The following is a 19,491-nucleotide window of genomic DNA, read 5'->3' as shown; positions in this document are numbered from 1 at the left end:
GGTTGCAACACTGGGTTACATGCAAAGAATAACAGGTTCAGGTACAGCTTTATTGTTGCACTCATGGTCCGCAGTAACCTTGAGTTTACGTGATTTGAAGTGTCCAAAAGGATGTGTGATAAGCTTACAGAAGATATAATATCAGCAGCACAAGAGAAGTAAAATGAAGAGACTTTTAATTTATTTTAATTAATTTAATGTGAGATCTCTCCTTCGGTGAAATTGATGACATTTAGATAATTACACATGCCTGAACAGCCCACTGTTTGCTGTGGCAGCTGCAAGAGATGGGGGTTGCAAACGTTTCCTCACAGCTTTACAACCATCCCCCATCCATTTTTTTGCAGTATTCCTCAAACATGGAAGTAAGAAAAATGGGAAAACAGATTGGTTTCCAAGCCCCCTTCCATCTGCCATGTCACAACGTAACAACAATACCAAGCTTCGCAAAGACAAAGAGAGGAGGGCTTCTGTGAGTGGAGATAAACAACAATGGTTTTCAGTAACCTAAAGGATTCAAAAATGATCTTATTCTCCTGTTTTTAGCTACTGTATCTTCGACTCAACAATAACTGCAACTATGCACGTGGTATGTCAGGTTTAAACATTATGGTGACGACCTCAAAGGGAAATGCATGTGCTGTTCATCCAAAAGGCTTCATTCATTCTATTGGGTGATGCAGCAGCTCTGTGATGCTGTACTCACAGCACAGCGTTTCTTGGAAATAAATGCTACCATCAGCATGCTAACATGCTCAAAATGACAATGTTAACATGCCGGTGTTTAGCAGGTATAATATTTACCATGTTCACCCTGTTAGTTTGGCGCATTGGCATGCTAACATTTGCTAATTAGCACTAAACACAGAGTACAGCTGAGGCTGGTGGTCATTGGTTTTGCATGTATTTGGTGATGAACCAAAATATTGGACAAATTAAAACTTTAACCAAATTTCAGGGTCAAATAGGGCTGATCAGGGATTGGTGTAGCATTATTGGTCTCAGCATTTAAGATATTATAATTCATTTACTTTTTGTACTACCAGTAGATTCATACAACTTAATTTAACATGGCTGTTTTTGTCTTTTGCAAATAAGAGTCCTTAGACGTCTACTGCCCAGACATCAGACTTCAAACATTGTGTGAGGTAATGTCAGATACAAGTTATATGAAGATTGTCAGACTTCCAGGTCATAGGATATTCAGTTTAAGCCAATAAGACTCATCTAAGAGGCTTCAATTCCACTGACTGGTTACCAGAGTTGTGATTACATCACAGTCTCATAAATTAAGAAAAGTCAAGTTTATTTGGATAACTTAATATACAATGTTCCAAGCCCCACTGGCACCATTCAAAGAAAAAAAAAACTCCTGAAAAGCACATAAGGGGACGAGAGAAAATAAATAAAGAAGAAGGAAAAGGGAAAATCCTCTGAATTCAAAGAGAGATTCTCCTTGGAGGGCTGGTGATGCAATATGGAGCCAGAAGTGGGAAAATTGTAATTATGCGAAATTAGAGGAAAATGCCCTGGGAGAGATTTTAGACTGGCGCTGAGTTTCCAGCTTATTAGTACACCTAGATTAATTTAATTAGCTCCAATACAACAGCCCTGCAATACATCCTGTCTTCATGAAGTTTGTCTTATTTAGTTTTTGTCGAGAATGCTTCAGAGAGGTGTTGATTGAACTCTATATGGTCATTTTGGAGGCTGTAGTTAGTGGTGCTGCTGAGTTGTATTATATTATACTGAAAGGGACCTCTAGTGACATAAATAAGGGTGGACAAAAATAATAGACACATCTTTCGATACACATTTTTGTACATGTTTGTGCACATTGGTTGACGGTTGAAAGAGGCCTAAAGGAGGCCGTCTGTGTCAAACTGGGGCAAGCGTGCCTGAAAAGAGGAAGTGATCTGCAACACCATCAACAGGTGTTTATAGAGTGCCGTCCTGACATCACTTCCTAGACTCACAGTTTCACAACAATTTTCATGTGAATTTTGTTGGTAATGCGTCAGGCGTGATTATAGGAAATCCTTGAAACATGTATATTTGCACTGCAGTTGAAACAACCCTTCTGGCAGAGCTTCCTCTGAGAATAGGAGCCCTCAATAAGACACTAAATGCCTCAGTTTATTTGTTGCCAATCTCTTCCTCACCCCCGTCCTCCCTCTTTCTCTCTCACTCATTGTCCCTCTCTCTGTTGCATTGTACATAAACTGGAGCATTGTGTGGCATGTGGTGCAGAGAATGAGTCAGACTGCCCACCAGCTGTGCGCCTGGCTTGCCAGTGGGGAGGAGTAAAGATATTTCATGCAGGGCAGCCAACAGCCAACAACATTGGTGTGGGTGATTTACAGGGCTATTAGGATGCAGGCCAACAACAAGCTTTACGAAAATGCACTTGAGGTATTAGTGATGACTGTAATAATAATGCTCTCATTGAACATCTACATATGGTACTCTAGTGCTACAAATTACCATTAATAAAACTAGCGAGTATGAACTCTGGGCCCCCATGGCCTCTTTCTGAGGTCCAAGTGAATCAAAGGCAAAAAACTTTTACTTTTATTTTAGTGAGGGATCACTGGTCCCATAGGCCAAGAAAGGGGCTATAGCTAGCATTGAGGTCACTGAGGTCATGTCCTCAGTATTGTCTCTGGCAGTGGTGTAGTGGTCGTTGAGGTGGGTGTACTACTAGGTAGATGGGTAGTAGGTTACTGAGGAGGATGGGTATACTCTCCTATATATTCCAGTGGCTTTTTGGCTGATAGGTGAGTATACTGTAAACCACCAGAAAAAGAGATGGGTATATCCCGTATACCCAGTGTATACCTTCCACTGCACCACTGGTTTTTCTTACTTGAGGGTGAGTTTACATATTACAATATAATGTTTTTTGGAGTCAATATTCTTAAATTTCAGAGTTTTTCAGTAAAGCAAATTAAAATACAGAAAATTTGAGCATTTAGACCAGTGTGCAGGGAGATCAACTTGGCAGAATATATGAGCGAACAGTTTAATGAATATATAAAATGTGGAATAAATACAATTTTGTTGAAAAATGTAATTGACTTTTTGTCATTTTGTTTGATGGGGAGGGGAGGGGGTGCCACTAGGAGAATTTGAACTCCAAATAAGGATTTTAAATATATATATATATATATATATAAAACTAAAATATCATTGTTTTGTGTTGTTAATTGATTTCTAATAGTAAATATATATACATACATTTGCATAAAGCAAGCATATTTTTCCCCTCCCATGTCGATAAGAGTATTAAATACTTGACAAATCTCCCTTTATGGTACATTTTGAACTGACAAAGTTGCGATTAATCAGATTAATCATGGACGATCATGATTATTCTTTGTTAAATATTTGTATCGATTGACAGCCCTAATATATATACACATTTATTATATAAAAAAAAAACGTGTTAGAAGTATATTTAAATCCTGGTTATTGCCAAGACTTGTGTACCAAATCCCCATCTACCTAATCTTGACTCCTGATCCCCTTATGGTTTACAATCTCTGCTTTGACTGCCATGAATATCTCCCACTGATCTAAGTGTTCCCTCTTCCTCTAGGTACTACTTCCCTCTCCTGCAGCCACCAGACTGCTGGAGCCTATTATCCAATTAGCGTCGTTAGTGAAGGGGTCGTCCTTGACACGCGCAATTCTCCAATTAGAGGAGAGAGGAACACGTGAATTGGCTTCCCTACTTAGAGCCACGCAACAACACGCTGTTCGTGTCTTCATCGCAAAAAAAACAAAACAAAAAAAAAGACAACACTGTCTGTGTGTAAAACAATCTGTGTATGAAAAAAAAAAGAGAATATGCACGCGCTGGTGACCGCCTTCATGCGCTGCCTCTCCTTCCTCTTGCCTCCCTCTTGGCTTTGTGTCAGCTCTTGCTTGTGCTTGTGGGCTGGTGGGAGTGAGCGCGCTGAGGAGACGCTGCTGCGGCCCAATCCCAGAGCTCGTTTCAAAAGCAGAAAAAAGCCTCTTACATATGAGGAAGTAGCAGCAGCAGCAGCAGCACTAGCAGCAGCAGCAGCAGTAGAGGAAGAAGCAGTAGAAGAAGCCCAAGGAGGCTCCACCAGGTCGGTCACACCAGGCTGCGTCTCGCTGGCTGCTGCTACGAGCCCCGCTGGTCGGATCTGGATCGGGGGTTTCTGGCGAGCCGTGGAGCGCGTCTTCGGAGCCCCTTGGGTCCTTCTCAAACACCGCTGGTGCCCGGATAAGAAGCAGCGTCGAGCAGCTTTACGCACCACCGAGATTCGAGGCTGCAGCCGTGGAGGAGGCGCTGCTGCTGCTGCCGCTGCTGCTGCTACAACAACCGGTGGTGGTGGACTTGGATGCACCTTGACTGGCTCCAGGAGGACCGACATGATGATGAGCGGGTCCGTGTCCGCTGGGAGCCCCGAGCTGAACCCGGCGGAGTGCGTCTTCGATGCGTCAGCGGAGGAGCAGCGCGGCGGCATCGATGAGGTAATCACCGTGGATCAGCACACGGTGACGATCACAGTGGCCATTCAAGCGGCAGAGGAGGACGAGGAGCCAGAGTTGCTGTCATCCAATCATATCGACTTCCTCGGAGGCAGCTGCAGCGAGGACGAACTGGGAAGACATGACAAATCAAGGTTTGGGATTTATTTGCTTACTTAAAGGTCCCATATTATAAAAAAAAGTGAGATTGTCATGTTTTTTTATTATAAAGCAGGCTTAAATCCTATATAAATACTGTGAAAGTATCGAAACACTCGATCCACAGGGAAATTCACACAGCCGGTATTCAGAAACTCTGCATTTGAAACAAGCCGTTTTGATTTCTGCCCATTCGTGATGTCACTAATATACAATATTTAGACCGTTGACACAAATTTTAAACGTAAAACATTCTAAATGTGTCCCAGTTTATTCCTGGTTGCAGTGAATGTGAAAGTCATCAGCTGACAGGACGTAAACATGGACCCAAGCTGTTGACTAGCATTGTTAATGGATTCTGTTGCAATTCCGTCAAAATGCACTAAAACGGAGCGTTTCCGACAGAGGGTAAATACAGGCATATTCAGGTCAACAGTATGAAGAAATAAAGGTTTTTTTGAACATTAAAGCATGTAAACATGTTCTATTAGAAACACAAAATACATGTATGAACCTGAAAATGAGCATGGGACCTTTAACTGTGTTATAGTGTCAGTGTGGTAAGTTTGGTACACTATAAATAGAAGTCAATCATATCATCATTTGGTTAACAAAACTGTGTTTCCTGGCCTTGACAGACTTTTACTTTCATACATTTGTCAAATTAGTTTTGTTCATAAATGTGAGTATTAGGTTTGTATTATTGGCTTAAAGGTTCAGGTTCAGGTGACTTTATTTGTACCCGTAGGTAGATTTGTTTTGCAGCAAAAATAGAGGATGACATCCATATTGACAATAAGGTAGAGCACAGACAAGAGACAGACATACCAAAAACATGACAAAGAGTACTCAAAGGCTTACTGGGTTTACATGCTTTAATGTTAAAAAAAACAACTATATTTTCCTCCTACTGTCGACCTGAATATACCTGTATTCATGCTCTGTCTGAAACGCTCCGTTTTTAGTGCATTTCAACGAATTGCGACGAAATTGCAACAGAATTGCGTTGATGGGGAACATTTTGGTTCCATGTTTACTTCCTGTCAGCTGATGACACGTTTCTGTGAACTCTGACAATAAGGTAGAGAGCACAGACAAGCGACAGACATACCAAAATCATGACAAAGAGAACTCAAAGGCTTTACTTGGATCAGGACCCAGCAAAAAGAAAAAGGCTACAAGAACAATATAAAAAAAACACTGAAATATCAGCACAAAAAAGACACAATAAATGAGAAAAGGGATAAACTTTCCATAAATATGTGCAAAAGCTGCTAGGACTTATTTAAATGAACAATTGCAGCTGGAACAAAGCTGTTCCTGTAGCGCTTTGTTCCTCACCTTACTTAACTGTCCTTATAGTGTCAGTGTGGTACGGTTGGTAAACTATAAATAGAAGTCAATCAGATCATCATTTGGTAAACAAAACTGTGTTCCTGGCCTTGACAGACTTTTACTCTCATACATTTCGTTTTGTTCATAAATGTGAGTATTCCCCAAATATCATGGTGGGTTCAGTGAGGTTTTGGGGTTCCTCTTGGTGTCAAGGTTATTGCAACTCCACCAGTCTATTTCTGTGTCTGATTTTTATTCTGTAACTTGGCAGCAGCACATGAGCAGCGTGGGTTACAGTTGTAGCCTTTTGTTTCACTGAAAGAATGCCAGTTTGTGTAGAAAGATGCTGTACAAATAAACCCAAACAGACAGGTGTGTGACAGTGACAACAAAAGACTGTGAACAAACATCACAGTGTGTGAGAGAGGAGGACAATAGATCGCTCACAATTGGGAGGGTAAATCCTCACAGACATACTTGATTGCTTGATATTATTATACTATCCTTGGCAGGAAGGCGGGGGAAGTGTTTAACCACCTGTCGGCAGCACCGGTGCTTTAACGCCAAGCACCAGACACCTGAGAGATAAAGGATGGCACCTTCACTTTAATCTAATTCCCCTGCGTCATGGCCTGCTATTTATATCCTCCCTGGCCTATAAGTTCCCTACTCAGGACTGCGAGCGCAAAGACTGAGTCAGTGATAGAAAGGTCAATGGGGGAAAATAAATCTCTCCGTCCATACCAATCCTTTCAGTTGGGCTCCAGGTCACGCCTTAATGGCACAAAGAGCTTCTATCACACCTTGGTGCTTTGTGCCAGGTTTGTCACACACCGGATGTGTCGTATGATCACTGAACATGTGATGGGAAGCATGTTTGGAACTGATATGATCAGCTGTATGTACATGTGGCTGTTAAGCCAGTACACTACTTCACAGTGACATGACAGTGAACTTCATTCACAGCCTTTAAAAAAAAAAAAATCCAGTATCCCTAACATTCTGCTGTATCATATTTGATTCATAAATTATCCTGTATGTGTTGACAGTGACAGTATTGTCTTTTAAAAGCTCCGCTCGTGGTTGTCTTTCTCTGACGAAGCAGTGGGCTCGCGCCACAGCTGTGCGGTCAGCCGGCTGGAAAGCTGTTGACTGAGGGTGTGTGCGCAGGGAGGAAAAGGAGGGGAGGAGGCTGGAGGAGGTGATGAGTCATCCACAAAAATTTCATCAGACCCCAACTCCCTAATCTGCAAAGCTACCTGACTGCGCTGCTGCTGCTGCTGCTTCACACAGCTTCAGCCAGGCGTCTGACTGAGATCTCATTGTGCCTAAAAGCCTCAGCTATATGCAGTGTTGGTACCAGTTTTTGGTAGATTGTGTGAAGTAGATTTTGGTGAGCCACCATACTCTGTGTGGGAGGGAGAGCCTGTGACTCTACGCCCTTCAGATGGAGAGGTCTTGGCAGTTTGAGGACTGGCGGGGCACTGGTGTCGAGGTCTGGCACCGAGGCATGGTGACTATGGCTGAGGACACAGTTTGTCAACTGCTGCAAGGCAAATTGCAGGATTCCTGCCAACAACTTGTAAGCTTCTGGCTTACTGTAGTGATGAAAGTGAGATGTGTAACAATTGCAGAAATATGAACCGTTTTTAGGATATGAAGTATTCGGCTTTTTCAGTCTCCGCTGACCATGATGCGTGTTGTCTTCCCACACACAGCGGTGCCGGGACCAGTGGAGGGGAGCTGGAGGAGGAGAGCTGGCAACCGCCAGATTCCGAGCTCATCCAGAAGTTGGTCGCTCAGATCGAGTACTACCTGTCCGATGAGAACCTGGAGCACGACGCCTTCCTGCTTAAACATGTCAGACGCAACAAAATGGGGTTCGTCAGCGTCAAGTTGCTCACTTCGTTCAAAAAGGTAACCATGGCTGCAAAGCACAGGGGTATAATCTGGAAACACAATAGGAAATAATTTGAATTCCCGGTCCTGATAAGGCTGGACACAGAAAGCCATTGCTATTATGGGCTAAATGATAATGCACATGCCACATGGGGTAGGGGTAATGTCCCAAAGGTGGCTCATTACGAACTTTCAATATATTCCTGAGCTGATTGTGTACTGAATATAAGGTCCAGCCACAGTCTACTCTACATACTTGACATTTGAAAGCTGACCAAAATGTACAAATGAAGTTAAAGGGGAACTACACGCATTTCAAAATTCATACATGTTATTCCTATGGTCTAAGACGGTCCAAAAATTGTTAGTAAACACGAACAACTCTCTCCCAAATCCAAAAACTAGAGTGCTAAAACCCAAACTTTGATGTCATATAGGGTATAAAGTCTGGAGCTGCTCCAGAGACAATGAATGGGAGACTGATTTTATGGACCCACAGAATGTTTCATTTCTTTTTATACCGAAATAAGCTTTATGGTGCCTTCAAATGGGGTCGTGTTTACCGTGTTCACCAGAAGAGTCCATATGAGTAGAGTCCCCTCTCTCGTGGTATTCACAACCTCGTAAGTGGAAAGTTTCTGAAAGCTTCGAGTTCCCGACTTGTGTTTGTTGATGTCGTCAGAAATGGTGGAGGCCATGGAAGTTTTCGGTACATAAGTGAATATATTGTAATTTTAGTTGTATATTGTTTTTCTTCGTAATTTTATAATGGGTTTGAGGAAAATGTTGATATTCCCAACCACCTAATCTTTTTCCTCTGTCATTTTGCCTTTGCATTTCCTGCATTATGTTACCCACTTGCTAGCTTGCTAAATTGCTAGTCTCTGTGGCTTCTACACACCAACAGTAACATTAATATTTCCGTTGCTTAGCGGTGTTCTCACAACTTGAATGCCAAGCATATCGTGTACATTTCCCATGTTGTAAACACAAGCTCACGAGTTTCATTTGAAGGCACCATTATTCTATTGTAGTTTCCTCAGTTGTGAAACAGTCAAAGTTCCCATATGATACTCAAATCATTCCCCTGGGTGCTCTCAGTGTCATCTAGAACATCTCTCCCCATTCATTGTCCATGGAGCAGCTCCACACTTTATACCCTAGATGACATCACAAGTTTGAGTTTTAGCATTCTAGTTTTTGGATTTGGAAGAGAGTTGTTCGTGTTTGCTAATATTTTTTGGACCATCTTAGACCACAGGAATAACACGTATGAATTTTGAAAATGAGCGTAGTTCCCCATTAAAGTAAGAAAACATGATTAGCTGTTGGGGATGCAGTGATATTCTCACATTGGTTCACAACAGCTGGTGCTACTTTTGGCCCATGCATAAAGATTTGTTGGGTTGTTTTGTTTTTTTTAAATCTGTTTACGCCACTAGTGATCCGAGCCCCCACGCACACACTCCTTTTTAACATAAACAAGGACATACGAGCTTGACGACACCGAGGTGACTCATGTTTAAACCACAGCAAATTTATACAGTGATGAATTGAGTAACGCAGTGAGGCCAGGATGTTTGGTTCAGATATTGATTCAGGAAGTATGACTGAAAGGAAAGCAGTAAACACACTACTGAGTGATCCCGCTGACAGGCTTAAGTTAGTGTTTAGCCAATCTTTTTAAACTGAAGCTTCATAACTCTCAAAGAGGATCAATATATGACCTAATGGTTATGAGATTGGCCCTCTTAAACTACTTAGCGTCTCACCCATGTAACACAAGCGTTGTCTCTTTGCAGGTGAAACACTTGACTCGTGACTGGAGGACAACTGCTTATGCTCTGAGACACTCAAAGATCCTTGAGCTGAACGATGAGGGGCGTAAGGTCCGGCGTAAATCCGCAGTGCCGGTCTTTGCCAGCGAGTCGTTGCCCAGCCGCATGCTGCTGCTAAGTGATCTGCAGAGTTGGCCAGAGCTGGCAGCTCTCACTAAGGATAATGGAGGCAGCGAGGGAGGCGCCACCCAGCAGGAGCAGCTGATGAAGCTGTTGCTGAAAGAGTTCGGAACGTACGGCGCCATCGCCTCGGTCAGGGTCCTGAAGCCCGGGAAGGACCTGCCGGCCGACCTGAAGAGGCTGAGCGGCCGCTACACTCAGCTGGGCACCGAGGAGTGTGCCATTGTGGAGTTCGAGGAGGTGGAGGCTGCCGTCAAAGCCAATGAAGCCGTGGGGAGCGAGGACGGAGGGGCCGGTTCGCTGGGGTTGAAAGTGGTCCTGATTGGCACCAAGCCGCCCAAGAAGAAGGTGCCCAAAGAAGGAAGGGGGAAGGAAGGAGGGATGCGCAAAAGCCGCTCGCTCAACAGCAGAGTGCGAGAGCTCCAGTACCACGGGGACGACTCGGCCTGCAGCTCCTCGGAGACCGAGAGCAACCCCACGTCCCCGAGGCTTGCCAGAAAGTCCCAGTCCTGCAACAAGCTCAGCCCCACCACTGCGGGCATCAACTTCCAGAACAATCACCTTAGTCCTGGCATCTCCCCGCGGAACAGTCCCTGGTCCAGCCCCCGCGCCAGCCCCTGTTCTCAGCGCAAATCTCCTCATTCCAACAAGTCTCCCTTAGCCAGCGAGGGCAGACTGAGCCCCGAGGCGGGGCGCCGCTGGGCAGACTACTCCTCGGACAGTAGCCTCACCCCTTCGGGGAGCCCGTGGGTCCAGCGGCGCAAGCAGGTTGCGTCTCAGGAGAGCAGCCCGGTGGGCAGCCCGATGATGGGAAGAAAGATCCAGAACGCCGACGGCCTGCCGCCCGGCGTGATGAGGCTGCCGAGGGGTCCCGACGGAACCCGCGGCTTTCACTGTGTCTCTGTCGCCGAGAGGGGAAAGACTGCTGCCACTCAGACTTGATATGTGGAGCATCCTCATGCATCCCCCCCCAGAAATGAAATGGTATATTGGAGCTGTTCTTGGCCGCGTCGCTCAGTCCCCACCCCCCACATTTGAGACTGTGTAGATATATTTTTGTTGAGTGCATCAGTTTTCAGTCTTTGTTATATTTTTATACGACGTTTTGAGTTACCAAGGTAACATTAGTGATTTACTAATGGACATTTGAGTGAATGTAAATTGCTTTGAAATGGACCATGTCACCTCCATTGCTGTCTAAACATTGGAGAGGGAATTCCACTGTTTCTTTGTTTTTTTTTAATCGAAAAGTGTCCTCTGTCTTGTGTGTAAAAGCTCACAACATTGTCTGTGGATGGTGTGTAAATGTGTAGGTGGTGTAAGTGGCATAGGCAGGTGGACTTGATAGAGATATCACCATACGCCTTTTCTGTATTCGTCTACTGTGAGTTCCATTTTGTTTTTTACATGCTGTTTAATCTGAGGCCATAATCGCTCCACTGCCATGAAGGATTGACAGTTAAATCTGGACATGATATCTTTTTAGTTTTTATTTTTGCCTTTTTTAATTTCGATATTTTCAGTACGCTTTGGCACTTAGTTGGGAAGGGTCCCTTCTCGCCCTGTAAATGTTAATTTGTTCGGCAGGTACCTGCTTTATTTATTTTTTTAGCTTTTATTTTATTTCTTGTTTCCATCAGTCTAAATGCTCACAGTGAGGTTTGAGGGATGTTCAGGTCAGGCAGAAAAAGAAAAAAAATGCTCTCATGTTCTTGCCTTTACATCTGAGCTGGGGTATTTGTACAGTGCGATTCCTATTGTACAAATAAATCACTAAAATTGCAATTGGCCTGACTTTTCTCTTTTGTTTGACACATTTTGAGGTGGTTGTGATGGTCCGAAACCAACATGATCAAATCAGATTTTTTTGTTTCAATATGTAAGCGAGTTTTAAGTGTGATTATCGTTGCTGTGCCAAGACTGTAGAGGCGATTCCACAGTTGGAAAGCAGAATTGGCACACTGGTGTGTTTTATTTATTTATTTTTAAATGGATTGCACAGATGGGAGGATGATGAGAGAGATGATGGATTATAAACTATATCAAATCTCCACGAACATAGACCCGTTGCACAAATAATTTATTCCAATTGCCTGTGTGTTTTTATTTGCATGTTTTAGTTTTACAATGTTGAATGTGGTGGATGTAATTAGGCTTTTGTGATACCAATCGACCGTAATGTCGACAAATGATCCAGATTGAATATAGATATTAGGGCTGTCAGTAGATTAATCACACATTTTTTTTATCCGTTCAAAATGTACCTTAAAGGGAGATTTGTCATGTATTTAATACTCTTATCAACATGGGAGTGGACAAATATGCTGCTTTATGCAAATGTATGTATATATTTATTGTTAGAAATCAATTAACAACACAAAACAATGACAAATATTGTCCAGAAATCCTCGCAGGTACTGCATTTAGCATAAACAAATATGGTCAAATCATATCATGGCAATCTCAAGCCCAACAGGCAACAACAGCTGTCAGTGTGCTGACTTGACTATGATTTGCCCCAAAACTGCATGTGATTATCATAAAGTGGGCATGTCTGTAAAGGGGAGACTCGTGGGTACCCACAGAATCCATTTTCATTCACATATCTGGAGGTCAGAGGTCAAGGGACCCCTTTGAAAATGTCCATGCCAGTTTTTCCTCGCCAAAATGTAGCACATAACGCAACAAAACTGGTTGCATAAGTACTCCCCTCCTCCAGTCAATATGTAGCAGAGACACCTTTGTGCAGCTTTGAGTCAAAGTGGATAGATGGGCACATCTGGACATCCCCATTCATCCATTGTCCAAGCTGTGTCACGTTGCACCGAAACTGTGAGTGAACAGCAATTTTCAAGTCTCGCCACAGATTCTTTATTGGATGGAGGATTGGATTCTGAATTGGACCGTATCATTGTTATTTTGAATGCAGTACATTCCTGTCTAGCCTTGGCTTTATGTTCGGGGTTGTTGTCTTGCTGGAAAATAAGCAATCTCCCACAGACTGCAGCAGATGTTCCTCTATGATTTGTCTGTATTTTGCTGTTAACCTTTCCTTTCATAAGCCTTCTGGGGTCTGCTGCTGCTGAGGAGCATCCCCACAGCATGATGCTGCCACCAGGCTTCATGCTGGGGATGGGCTTTTTCTGCTTAGTGCAGTGTTTGCATGGGATTTAGTATGTATGGTGGCCATCTTACTTTGTGTGTCAGTCCCCCACACATAGATATAAAACCGTAGATGTGACATGTTCTAATGACTTGTCATTCCAGGATGAGACCATATGGTGGTCATCTTACCTGGGTACAGTTTTAAAATTACTGTAATTGGAACCTATGGTGAAGGAGGCTCATGCTGTCCTTATAATCCTTGTATTTTTCTACCAATACTGATTTTCATTCAAAGTAATGAGTCTAAAATGAACTGGAAAAACAGATTTTGGTAGAATTTTGATTATTATAGCTCCAAGAGAACACATCATGCTTTCAATCATGAAGATAATCTCATAATTGTGCATCTATATTGGAGACAATGATTTAATTTTTTCAATTTTCCCTGAACTTAATATGTAAGAACTGTCTTTGGTATTCTGAATGACTAATATACTACATTAAGCGATATCTTTTAAATAGAAATCCTGAATAGATTCAGTATTATGGCCTAGAGGCAGGCAATTACAATCAGTCACTTCCTGATTGCCGTTTCTTTCCGGTCAACCGGCATGGGGTTTATTTTGATGCTCAGAGGAGAGGTTGAAGAGCCTTTCTAACTGTAATTTAGGAGTTGTTTTAGTTGATAAAGTAAGTTTTGTTTGGAAAGGTTATTGCCTTCAGCACAACTCCTGATGGACTTGTCTCAATTGTCTGTTATTCTCATTGCAAGGTAACGTTATGGACATTAACTTTACATGATAATGCGGAGAAATCGCAGGTATTTTACAAAATTGCAAGCTTGACCTGAAATGCTGAAGTACAAATCTCCTTTTCTCCGACTGGATTACTTTAACCTACATCAACTGTTTTATATCTATGCTCCCACATGCCTTCCTGTTGCTCCTTCAGTGTACATAGATCTCTCGGTGGCTGCTCACTAACGCTCTTCTCACACAGACGTTTAGTTTTTAGGACAGCCTTTGAGGTATATTTACTGTGCGTTCCAATACTAATACTACCGTACTATTTAGCATGCCAGAAAAAGATTTAGTAAGTCCCAATACATAGTATGTCAAATGCAGTATGCCAGAAATACCAGGATGTCCTATTACAACTGGTCACAAATTTGCAGTATGCAAACCAGCATGCTTTTCTGGTTATTCTGACCCACAATCCTCTGTGCAGCACATGTGAGCAAGAGGGTCAAAGTTCAAGTATGTCCCAATTGTATGCACACAGCATGCAACAGTACATACTTTGTAATGGCAGTTGCAGTATATAAAGTAAAAAGAAAAAGTATGAGATACGAAACACACCCGTAGTCTCGCAAATATTCAAGTATCCTTCCACAGGTTGGTGCTTTTTAGTAGCGTTCTCGCTTTTGTGTCTTTTTTTGCCCTGACTAACCAGCTGTTGAACTTTTCAGATACAGATGTATTGATCTTAAAATCGCATTAAACACAGGTGATCTCCACTGCAGTAATAATGGCTGCTCTAGTAATGTTTTGCATGTAGGCGTGAGCACATACACCATCAATTATTTTTTGTTTTATATTTGTTCTTAATTTAGATCATATTGCAGAGCTCTGTTTTCCCTTTGTCATTAAATAGCCCTCTCTGCCAATTAGTGTCAAGCTAATTAAATACCCCATTGTGATTCAATGCTGTGTTACAAAACAGGGTGGAGGATAAATTCTGTCATGTCCTCAGGTGCTCTTTTGGAAACCGTCCCAAGCGGGAGAGAATGGAGCACACAGTTGGATACTTGCAGAGTCGTTAGACTTTTTGAATTTGTGTGCTCGCAGCAGCGTTCTGTTTATCCACTTTGTGTTAGAGATGTTATCTCTCGTAGGAGGGAGCATAATAGGAGGACACAATCTGTTAGCCAGCGCTAGGTACAGGGGGTCAGAACCGACGCTCCAACATTCAGAGCTGCGCCGGGACTAAGTGGGATTGCGTAAGAGAGGGATGAATAAACTTTTGTTCTCCTCTTTGCACGATTAGCAATTCAAAATCAGGAAGTCGTGATTCCGTCTGCCTTCGACAGACAATATTTTGGCTCCAACTCTCAATGATCCTCTGATGTTCATTCTAACCGTGTGAATAGTGTCTGTTTGGGATAAGTACCACGAAATGAAACTATTATTCTCATGAGACAGTTTTAATTACCACTGAGGATGGGGTCTTACTTGCAGCAAAAAAGCAGGATAATAGCAAAACCAGATTCCACTCTGGCCATTATTTGTAATTGGGCAGTAACCATTGATGTATGAATAAAAAGTTATGTATAGTGCAGTAATTTAGCTTATTTACTCCAGACGTTTTTGCCCCAGACGTAATTAGTAAGATGTGATGGGCTAAAAGAGGAGAACCTTCCAGCTTTGTGGTTTAGCTCAGTATTGAAAAAGTTATTTCATTTCATGTCATTGTGCATTCAGCTTTGTGTTATACTAAAGAAGTCTACCATAATCATGTTATTTATCACAGGGCCGGCTTAAGGCATAGGCCATATAGGTGGTCGCCTATGGCGCCACCTTCTGGGGGATGCTGGCCACCCTCTAAATATATATATATATAAGGCTGGTGGGCGCCCTTCCTCATTTTTTGCATTGAGTTAACAAATGAACAAATAAAAAGAATAAAGAAAATACACTTTCCACCCCTGTAACTCTATTTATTCATCTGCCCGGCCGCACTTATTTGTTAATAAAAGTATAAATTGTAGTGAAACTGACTAAACACTTTTAAGCCAACAATATCAGGGACCAGTTGTTTATTTATATTATAATAAATACAGTTATTTATGAAAATAAAAAACGTCTAAACTTTTGTCTTAAAACCATTGTGATGTCTGATGTGTGTTGCGGTTTAGGGGGCTAGGGTTATGGTTTTGGCGGGGTGAGTGGTGAATTTCACCTGGGGCACCAAAAGGGCTAGAGTCGGCCCTGATTTATCACAGAATGCATAATGCACTCATATCTCAAGATTCAAGATTCAAGATTCAAGATGTTTATTGTCACGCCGGTTGTACAGGTACAAACGTGTGAAATACTTTTTGCTGGGAAGCTCCATTAAAATAATAAATTATATTACATTTACATTACAATTACATTTACATTGATATATTTTTGTGTAAGAATGTGTCGAATGAATTATCGATTTAAAAGTCTGATGGCCTGGGGGAAAAAACTGTTCCTCAGTCTGCTGGTGTGAGTCCTGGGGGTCCTGTATCTTCTACCAGAGGGCAGGAGGGAGAACAGGCTGTTGTGGGGGTGTGTCACCACCCTTTCCAGCGCCTTACGGTCCACGTTGGTGCAGCTGCCGTACCAGGTGGTGAAGCAGCCTGTCAGGAGGCTCTCTATGGTGCCCCGGTAGAAGTCCCTGAGGATTTTTGGTTTCAGTTTGAAAGTCTTGAGTCGCCTCAGAGCGTACAGTCTCTGATGGGCCTTCCTGACTACAGCGGTGGTGTGGGTGGCCCATGTCAAGTCCTTGTGGATGTTGACACCAAGGTATTTAAAGGTGTCCACCCTCTCCACCGCTGTGCCGTTGATGGTGACTGGGGGGTGAGTGCAACCCCCCCTCCTGTAATCCACGAAGACCTCCTTGGTCTTTGAGATGTTCAGGGAGAGGTGGTTGTTCTGACACCACTGTTCCAGGGTGGTCACCTCCGCCCTGTAAGCCGTCTCGTCGCCATGGGAGATCAACCCCAGAACTGCTGTGTCGTCCGCAAACTTCACGATGGTGTTTGAAGCTCTTGTTGCCACACAGTCGTGGGTGTAGAGGGAGTAAAGGGGGGGGCTGAGAACACAGCCCTGTGGCACTCCTGTGCTTAAAGTCAGTGAAGTGGAGGTGAGGTTGTCTATTCTCATCACCTGAGGGCGTTCCGTCAGGAAGTCCAGGATCCAGTCACACAGTGGTGTGTTCAGGCCCAGATCCTTTAGCTTAGTGACGAGCCTGGAGGGCACTATGGTGTTGAACGCTGAGCTGTAATCCACGAACAGCATCTTCACATAGGTGTCCCTTCCTTCCAGGTGCGAGAGGGCAGTGTGTAGGACGTGGGCGATGGCGTCCTCTGTGCCTCTGTTTGGGCGGTATGCAAATTGTAGGGGGTCGAGTGTGGGGGGAAGCATGGGGCAGATGAGGGATTTAACCAGCTTCTCAAAACACTTGCTGATTATGGGGGTGAGGGCTATGGGGGTTAGGGCTATGGGGCGCCAGTCGTTTAAGCTGGTTACTTTTTGTTGTTTGGTGATGGGGATGATGGTGGTGGATTTGAAGCAGGTGGGGACAGTCCGGAGAGAGAGCGACATGTTGAAAATTGTTGTGAAAACCTCTGCCAACTGGTGTGCACAGGACTTCAGGACGCGTCCAGGAATGCCGTCTGGGCCGGCCTTCGTGGAGGTGGTGGGCAATCCAGGTTTTCAGCTGAGGTGGGGGTAGAGGGAAGGGGGGTGTCAGTGTAAGATGGCAGTGGTGGTAAGGAGGGGTTCTGATTGTCTGCAGTGGTGGGGGTGGGGCAGGACATGACACAGGGTCTGACAGAGGAGTCAAACCTGGCGTAAAAATTAGTTTGTGATCTGTTGTCTGGGTCCTTTAAAGTCTGTCATGGTTTGGAGTCCTTGCCACAAGTGCCTTGGGTTGTTGGAAGTGAGCTTGGACTCCACCCGTTGTCTGTAGTCTCTCTTTGCCTGTTTGATTTCTGTCCTTAATGAGTAACGTGAATGTTTGTAGTCGTCTGGTGAGTCTGAGGTGAAGGCTGTGTTCCGTGCATTGAGGGCTGCACGGACATCACAGTTTATACAGTTTATCTACATGCACATACAAAGATGGATGAACATCCACACATCCAATCAGTATGATGTAGTGGTCGTTGATGAGGTGGGTGTACTACTAGGTAGACGGGTAGTAGGTTACTGAGGCGGAAGAGGGGATACTCTCCATATTCCAATGGCTTTTTGGCTGATAGGTTGATATACTGTAAACTGCCAGAATCCTCCACTACACCACTGGATATACCCAACCACACAGTATGACTCAGACAAACATGCTGAGGCAGTCAGTAGTGCCGTGGAAGCCTTTTGTCAATATTTAATTGAAAAGTTTCCAAAGGGTGGAAAAAAAAAAAAACAGTCTAGCAGAACGTAGGTGAGCATTTAACGTCTCCTCCTCAACTCAGAGTATATGACACAGACTTGCATCAGTCTGTGGGAGGGAGCTGTAGTGGCTGTGAGTGGGCGGTGACACATTTGAGGAACTAGATTTAGGGTGGAGTGAGTCTACGACACACTCGGCAAAGCAGCCAATTGGAAAAGTTGACACAAAACCCAAGAACTTACTAGAAGGGAAATTAGTTTTTCCCCCCATGCGATTTCTTTTTTTTTTTTTTTTTACCCTCACATTATGTAACATGAGCACAGATGTATCATGAATTGTTGAATGAAATAGTGCTGTTGTAAAAACTTACTGATTCACTGAAATAACTTAATGCTTAACCGCTGTCTCTAGCAATTTGGTGCCTTGCTCAAAAGCCCTTTAACAGTGCTAGTTTAGGAAGATAATGTTCCCCAGCCACTAGGTTGACCCTCCTTCTGTCACACGCCTGTGGTTACCTCAGGCTTCTGGCACCACTCTCTGTGTTTAATGTGAGAAAATGCACAGACATCTGTAAGAATGACCTCGGCTAATAATAGAGCTTTGAATTCCAATCAGAAGCTGCGAGGAGAACCGCATTCGAGCAGAAGACCCAAGCTCATCATGGCCCCTTGGAACATCTGTTTTGCTCAAGTTCACTATATTGAGATGATGTTGACCTCTGACCTCATATTAAAGTATTGAGCATCACAAAGAAATAGTAAGCATGGATTTGTCCAGGATGGGAAACAATGCTGCTTGCAAGAAAGTCAGATAAGTTAATTATTTAATTTCAGATTTTTAGAATTGAAATGGTTTTTACTTAACCCTTTATATCTTCCAATGACCTTAGGAAATCTAGTGTTGTTCACTCTAAAGTTACAAATAACCTGCCTGTATTTTTGGTTTTCAGACAACAGATCATTTTCCAATTTAAACACTTGTTTGAATTCTACATAAATATCACACGTCATACTTTGGAGCTCGCTTTGTCACTTTTGCATGAACTGATCTTTTAGCCTCTGTTCAACTGTTAGTTTCAACCAGCTGAAGTTACATTTTTGTGTGAGCCAGAGTTAAGATAGACCACAGTCATCCACTATCTGCTTAACCTGCAAGACCCATGGCGATGAATATACACCAGTGTTATGCAGGCTGAGCAGACAGTTGTACATTATTCCACTGAGTTTAGTTTCTTTACCTTCTCTCAGCCTCCACCAGTAGCCAATAATTCTCTTTCTTACTGCCACACAGAGTTGGTATCTTCCCAACTCCCCATAGACTCCTATTTTTGCAGTCTGTCATTTAAACTTTTAAGGTGTACTTGAGAATTTGAGGTAGTTTTTCCAACACTTCACATGCA

General features: G+C 43.2%; 1 protein-coding gene across 1 annotated transcript; it reads left to right on the top strand.

Annotated features, from left to right (window-relative positions):
- The first annotated feature begins 3,657 nt into the window (after positions 1-3,657).
- Positions 3,658-11,636, top strand: larp6a (La ribonucleoprotein 6, translational regulator a). Its single transcript, XM_037752368.1, has 3 exons — positions 3,658-4,655; positions 7,713-7,911; positions 9,696-11,636. Exons 1-3 carry the CDS (start codon positions 3,850-3,852, stop codon positions 10,791-10,793), a joined length of 2,103 nt encoding a protein of 700 aa, XP_037608296.1. The 5' UTR covers positions 3,658-3,849; the 3' UTR covers positions 10,794-11,636.
- Positions 11,637-19,491: the final 7,855 nt, after the last annotated feature.

The sequence above is a fragment of the Sebastes umbrosus genome, chromosome 2, assembly GCF_015220745.1.
Source record: "Sebastes umbrosus isolate fSebUmb1 chromosome 2, fSebUmb1.pri, whole genome shotgun sequence".
Taxonomy (NCBI): Eukaryota; Metazoa; Chordata; class Actinopteri; order Perciformes; family Sebastidae; genus Sebastes; species Sebastes umbrosus.
Note: the sequence above shows the minus strand (reverse complement) of the source record. Positions and strands in the feature narration are given on the sequence as shown.